The sequence below is a fragment of the Nematostella vectensis genome, chromosome 7 (genome assembly GCF_932526225.1).
Source record: "Nematostella vectensis chromosome 7, jaNemVect1.1, whole genome shotgun sequence".
Taxonomy (NCBI): Eukaryota; Metazoa; Cnidaria; class Anthozoa; order Actiniaria; family Edwardsiidae; genus Nematostella; species Nematostella vectensis.
The window spans coordinates 4,943,641-4,951,049 of NC_064040.1; the positions used below are offsets into that span (position 1 = coordinate 4,943,641).

The 7,409-nt window shown below is 45.3% G+C and overlaps 1 protein-coding gene across 1 annotated transcript; it reads left to right on the forward strand.

The window, feature by feature from the left end:
* Positions 1-1,649: 1,649 nt before the first annotated feature.
* On the forward strand, positions 1,650-5,271 carry LOC5507133 (probable multidrug resistance-associated protein lethal(2)03659). The gene is made up of 2 exons (XM_048730202.1): positions 1,650-1,863; positions 4,388-5,271. The coding sequence occupies exons 1-2, from the start codon at positions 1,650-1,652 to the stop codon at positions 5,269-5,271; spliced, it is 1,098 nt and encodes a 365-aa protein (XP_048586159.1).
* Positions 5,272-7,409: the final 2,138 nt, after the last annotated feature.

The following is a 7,409-nucleotide window of genomic DNA, read 5'->3' on the forward strand; positions in this document are numbered from 1 at the left end:
TTTTTACACAGTAATCCCCTTCCGGCACAGGAATCCTTACCCTGGTTCCAGAACCTCGAACGTCTCTCTATAGTGGAATCCTAAGCTCACAGTGTGTGTTCACGCAGGGATAATTTCCTATAGGATAATTTGACTCCAAAATGATGTCTAATGTCATTATGGGGAAGAGAAAAAACGAGCCGCTGGGGGTCGAGTGACTCATTTACCAGGTGGCGGCGGTTACACAGCGCGTCGTTTGAAAGATCGCAAGCGCGTATAGACTCATCCTCGGAAACCCAGGGGTATTTTGCTCTAACATTTCACTCGCGAAAAAAATTCTTTCCCTTTATTTCCGGCTGACAGGGCTTGCTGCATGAGCGAAACCAAGGCAAATACATCCAGTCAAAGTAGGAATACGTGCTAACAAAGACATTAGACTTCATGTCGGAGTCAAGTTATCCTACAGCCCGTGGTTCACCCTACGTTGTTACTTAGTTTGTAGTATAGTGTCCCCTCAATAATTCGAGGACTGCTACAGCCCTGGTATTGGCGACAGGCCGTAATCCTGACTTGCTGTAAGGGGATCTGTCATCAACTCACCGAAAATTGCCTGCTTCCCGGCTCTCCAGTGTTTTCTTCTTCGGGTATTTGATTTTTGCGAGCCAAAAAAAAAATCCCCCCCCCCCGACCCCACCACCACCACCACCAAAAAAAAAACTGCCAAAAATTTCAAACCCGCACCCGCGGTTTGAAACCCGCACCTCAAAAGCCGCGACCATTAGGGAAACTCCGATATACATTATGGTCTCTTTGGAATACTCATGGCTACTGAACGAAAAAACACACAAGTATCGGATAACTTCACTTTACAATAAAATGAACTTGGGCTCTGCAGTTTATCCAACACTTGAAAATCTTAGCGTCTTGGCCCTCATCTAGTTCTAGTTCTCGCTTCTGTGTAGTCACTTTCTTCTGGGAAGTCTTTGTTCGGGTCGTCTCAATAATTATTTTTCTCTTCTATATACATTTTCCCTATAGTTTCTGTTTGAAGTTTTGAGAAGTGAAAGAAAAAGCAACCGAGGGAGTGCTTCTTTTAAGAATAAAGTTTACTCGCTATCTATCGATGTCTGTTGATTTTGAAATGTGGGGGTAGACTGTGCTGAAAATAACAGATAGAGTCCGAAAGTAGGTTAACCATGCACCCGCTTTTCCCGCCGAAGGAAAAAGGGTCCCGTTAGCCAGGAAAGTAACGAGCATTTAACACCACATGGATGTTATTTTCCCCGCTATGTCCCGGGGGTCGGGGTGCCGTGGCTTCAATTGACTGTTGCATTAAGATTATGTAGTTTCAAGTATGATTAGCTGAGTAAGCAAATCAAGCACGTCTAACCCAGCAGCTACAAGTTCGCTTTTTTGAAACGAAAATACTTTTTACTCTTCCCTCACACCTTTAACTCTCCCTCAAAAATTCATTGCTTGAAGAAGGAATCCTCGCTAGTGAGGATTTTTTCCCTCCCTCAAGATGTGCATATTAACGATTTCCACGGTGTTGCACTTTATAATTGAATAGGCTTGACTGCTTTAACGTCACAAACTCAGTGGGCGTGCCATTAAATATTAGGCGCAAAAAGCACACCCGTTAAAACTCACGCACTCAAAGTTCATAGGAAATGGGCCCACTTTATTACTCGAACGGACTTGTCTCAAGACTGACGTTTTCCTGGTTGAATCCTCTCATAGCGCTTAACAAGAGACATCCCGTTGAAGCAAGCGACCTTCCTTGCTTCGATAACCCCGAATATGAATGTGAGAATCTCACTGAAAAACTCGATCGTGAATGGAATCGAGAGAAAGAAGATGCTAAGCGTAATGCTGGAAAGCCAAGTATGTGGAAAGCATTATTTCTGATGTTTTCTTTTCAAGAATATGCAACTCTTTGTACTCTGATGCTGACGTGCTCAGTGACAAAAACTGCTATTCCATACTTGCTGTACTGTCTGCTGAAGAAGCTTTCGGAGCCTTCCTCGCAGACAAATGCTGCTCTACTTTTGGGAGCGATTTTGTGTCTCTATGCAGGAATAGAATCGACATGTCAGACGTATATCGAATATCGCGCATCTCTTTTCGTTATGAGGGTGACAACAGCTGTCGAAGAAAAATATCGATATAAGCATATTGAATGAAAAATTCTTCTGGGGAATTCTTTTTTAAAACTACGCACTTGTAATCACATTCCTTGAAAATCCTACTGTGTCTAAAACTACTATTCGACGGATCCTTTATGGCACATCAACCAACCACATACGAGATCGTGTGCAATGTTTGAGACATTGTTTTTGATTCCTATGCAATTTGGAAAACATTTGGAAAACCTTTTCGTTACGGTTCTTAGCATTCGTGGAGCTTAAAAGAGTGCGCGCGCCACCTATGTTGTTATGTCGTTATGTCACTAGTGTGCACCAGGCATTTGAGATTAATCACGCAACATTATTGTACATATATACTATATAGTTGTAATCTGAAACTTGTTTCTCTCTTTCTCAACTACATGCGCTCGCATTAACACACAATATATATCCTGACAATTATATTCAACATATTGATTTAATAAAGACCACAAATCATTACATAACAACTATTGTTTTATGCTTTAAGATCATGTAACTGCTAAGACTACATTATTTATCTATTGTATAGCTTACCCCCTCTCTTAGTCAAGGGGGGGGGGGTAATTTATATGCTTACTATCAAAATTCAGAATGTCTCTCCTTTTTTCCACGTTTGACATTTAATAAAATGTGAAGTGGTACCATGTTTTACACATATACAAATTAACCTATTAGTGTGATATGACTAAAAATGTCACCCCCTCACACACATTGGGTGTCTAAGTCAATACCCCGGCCTTCTTCTTGGATTACAAAATGGCGGAATAACCCTACACTTTATTACCCATAGGTGATATCCCTGAGTTGTCGTGATACATCCGCCTTAGCTTCCGGTCACGTGACCAACCTGTTCGCCACGGACGCGGAGTCATTTCAAGTGGGCCTAGAGGCTTGTCCCTCCTTCATGATGGCCCCACTCACCTTTACATCGTGTGCGGTCGTCATGGTGTGGCTAGCGGGATGGCCGGCCATGGCTGGACTTTCTGTGTCCATAGCTTATTTTGGGGGGCAAGTATGGGTTTGAAAAAAAAAATGCAATCTTTCCCTGGTTATGAGGTCCCTAATTTTATGCGAACAAAGATACACAATATCACTTATCGCGTTTAGATTGAAAATGCCTTCCTACACCCTTGGAAGGCAAAGAGGGAGCGGACCGGGACAAAAGGGGGAGGGAGGAGCTAGGATAAAGAGAGAGGAGATCGGGACATAGGAAAAGGGGATCAGGACGAGGTAGGGGATCAGGAAATAGAGGGAGGGGACCAGGACAAAGAGGGGGAGGATCAGGACATATGAGGAGGGGCCAGTATATAAAGGGAGGGGATCAGGCCATAGAAGAAGTGCATCAGGACATAGAGGGGGAGGGCCAGGACATAGAGGGAGGGGCTCAGGACATAGATGTAGGGGAGCAGAACATAGAGGGAGGGAACCAGGACATAGAGGGAGATAGACCAGATTGAAAAGACCTGAACGGGACGCGACGCTGGCAAGAAAAGCGTGCGCGCGCAATCTTGCGGCGTCTTCTTGCCGGCGTCGTGGATCTGAATCACCCTCTTGTGTGGTTTGAGACGCCATTTCAGGCATGGCTTAGCCTCGATTCCATACCGGAAGCCGTAAGCCTCATAAATGCATTGATACAACAAACTCCTGGTTGACGTGTTAGAATTGAAAATATCGAAAGTTTCGCAAACACAAAAGGTCGTGACGTGTACAGTTTTGTGTTTAAGAAATAAAATATTCTTTGCGTGCCTTCATTGAGTTTTGAAAACCGAGGTGTTTCTGTTTGGGAGAATTCACAAGCAGATCAGTGAAGCTCGAGACCGCAGGTCAAGGTCGTCATATCTGCTCGAAAATTCCTCAAACAAACACCGAGATTTTCAAAACTCAATGAAGACACAAAAATAATGTTTTATTTCTTTTATCAAATTATTTATAACCCTACGAAAAAAAAAACTTCAAAACAGCTCGAAGTAATGGCGTCATTCCAGTGCACGTCAGCTCGCGGGCAGAAAACAATTTGAAAAACTTGCTTCAAATTCCAAGCAATATTTACTTCATCGTTTTGTTGTTCATCTATTTGGACATATTTTGCAATTTACTATCTACCTGGGACACATTTTTCTCCCGAAGAATAATATTTTTAGTGTTAAAAGGTAAAAGCTCGTTCGCCATAATTATGCGCCCCTTCTGCCGCCGCCACTGATCCTATAAGAACACGCATTCATACTATTCATTATTGACAGGTTTTATTGGATTGGCCATCACTTATTCCATGATGCTCGTGATAGATACCGCGTTTGTTATACAGTCCGCTGGCTTCCTTCAAGACGCAATGACATCAGTCCAGCGGGTAATGGAGTACTGCAGGCTAGGCCCGGAACCGGCCTATCAGATCACAAAAACACCACCACGTGGCTGGCCTCGACATGGAGCGGTGTCATTCAGTCACGTGTCTCTCCGATACTACAGCGATGGACCCCAAGTCCTGAAGGGCGTGACGTTCAGCATTGAGCCTCAGCAGAAAATCGGCATCGCTGGGAGGACTGGGGCCGGCAAGTCATCTATTGTGGCCTCGCTAATGCGCATGCCCGAGGCCTCATCCGGGATACACATAGATGATGTTGATATACGCGGGCTCAACCTGCAGTCTACAAGACAGGTTGTCTCCGTGATTCAGCAAAACCCGACGTTGCTGAGTGGAACTATCAGGAGTAATCTTGACCCGCTCGACATGTACACGGACGACGAGATCTGGAGCGCTCTAAGCGACGTCAACCTCTCGCCAGTGATGGACAAGTGGGGCTATGACCTCGAACATCGCATTGAAGAGGGTGGGGTTAATTTGAGTGTAGGGGAACGGCAGCTGTTCTCACTGGCAAGAGCGCTGCTGCAAAAGAACAAGATTATCATTATGGACGAGGTGACGGCTAATGTGGACCCACAGACGGATCAAATGATCCAGACCACCATCCGAGACAAGTTCAAGGACTGCACCGTGCTCATCATTGCTCACAGACTCAGCACCATCATGGACTGTGACCGAATCATATGCACTGATGGGAAACGCCGACAGCTGGCTAGCACAACTATGTCGACATTCACACTAATGGGATATCTGTGGTCATAAGGAACAGTGGGATGAGGAGAGATCTCAATTAAAGAGGGTAGTTGCAGCAGTCTTACACATGTGCAGTGGAAGCGACCGTCAAGTGATAAGCTTTTCAGTACTAGACAATGTGCGTTTGGTCACAGTAATTGTCAATCGTGTTTATCTCATTGCTCCAAACTTTTTACCCTTGTTTTGCGACTAGTGAGCAGCGAATGAACAGGGGGTCTACAGGAAACCCCACAAACATACTAAAGTCTATCGTTTTGTATTCTCGACTAAATTTACGGTAGGTAGGTAGGTAGGTAGGTAGGTAGGTAGGTAGGTAGGTAGGTAGGTAGGTAGGTAGGTAGGTAGGTAGGTAGGTAGGTAGGTAGGTAGGTAGGTAGGTAGGTAGGTAGGTAGGTAGGTAGGTAGGTAGGTAGGTAGGTAGGTAGGTAGGTAGGTAGGTAGGTAGGTAGGTAGGTAGGTAGGTAGGTAGGTAGGTAGGTAGGTAGGTAGGTAGGTAGGTAGGTAGGTAGGTAGGTAGGTAGGTAGGTAGGTAGGTAGGTAGGTAGGTAGGTAGGTAGGTAGGTAGGTAGGTAGGTAGGTAGGTAGGTAGGTAGGTAGGTAGGTAGGTAGGTAGGTAGGTAGGTAGGTAGGTAGGTAGGTAGGTAGGTAGGTAGGTAGGTAGGTAGGTAGGTAGGTAGATAGCGTTTAGAAAGCGTTTAGCTACAGAAATATGTTTGTAGGTATTCATACTTCCGGATCTTAGTGAGTAACCATGCTCGTTATTAATTACGCATCCAGTAATTACAGATCGAAGGGGTTCTAGCCCCTAAGCGGAGGTCATGAAACTGATACAAAGCTCTCGCCTGCGGTCAGCAAGACTTTGGAGCCCGCTGGCGTCCAAGGCCTCCTTGTATCGTAGATGGGGTAAAACGATACGGAGGGCCCTCTTTTGGATGTCCTCAACAATGTCGACAAGGGACCCTGGTATATTAGCCCATACTGGACCTGCGTACTCCACTACCGATCTTACGAGTACACAATAGATGGCAACATTCATAAATCAATAAATTCAATTTAATAAATCAAATGCCGATTTATTGGCATGGACAAAAGACGATTTTTTGTTGCTTTCAAGTATGATTAATTCTGATTTGAACCAGTTTATCTTACAACTTGGGGAGAGTAAGGGACCGACATCATTTAGGACGGGGAAAGGGAGGGGGGAGGGAGGGGGGTTGGGGAAGGTGTCGCGTTCCCAGGTTGTGTCTGGAGCTCGAATAAAAAAAAGGAAACAAAACAACCATGTACGAGAACTCAACTTGTATTCTTGTATTCCTTCGTACATATTTGACATATTTGTGGTGAGAACTAGGGGAATACGATATAGAAACTATTACACAAAAAAAGAAAACTACTCACGTTATTCTTCTCTTAATGGCTTAAAATTCCATACGATCCAATTCTTAGGGACCGAACATTTGATATTTGACGTGGAGGGCAAGGGACCGACCATTTGATATCTGACGGGGAGTGTAAGGGACCGACCATTTGATATATGACGGGAAGGGTAAGGGACCGACCATTTGATACCTGACGGGGAGGGTAAGGGACCGACCATTTGATATATGACGGAGAGGGTAAGGACCGACCATTTGATATTTGACGGGGAGGGTGAGAGACCGACCATTTGATATTTGACGGGAAGGGCAAGGGACCGACCATTTGATATCTGACAGGGAGGGTGAGAGACCGAACATTTGATATCTGACGGGGAGGGTAAGGGACCGACCATTTGGTATCTGACGTGGAGGGCGAGGGACCGAACATTTGATATATGACGGGAAGGGTAAGGGACCGACCATTTGATATCGGACGGGGAGGGTAAGGGACCGACCATTTGATATATGACGGAGAGGGTAAGGGACCGACCATTTGATACCTGACGGGGAGGGCGAGGGACCAACCATTTGATACCTGACGGGGAGGGCGAGGGACCGACCATTTGATACCTGACGGGGAGGGTAAGGGACCGAACATTTGATATTTGACGGGAAGGGTGAGGGACCGAACATTTGATATTTGACGGGAAGGGTAAGGGACCGACCATTTGACTTCTGTCGGGCAGGGTAAGGGACCGACCATTTGACATCTAACGGGGAGGGCGAGGG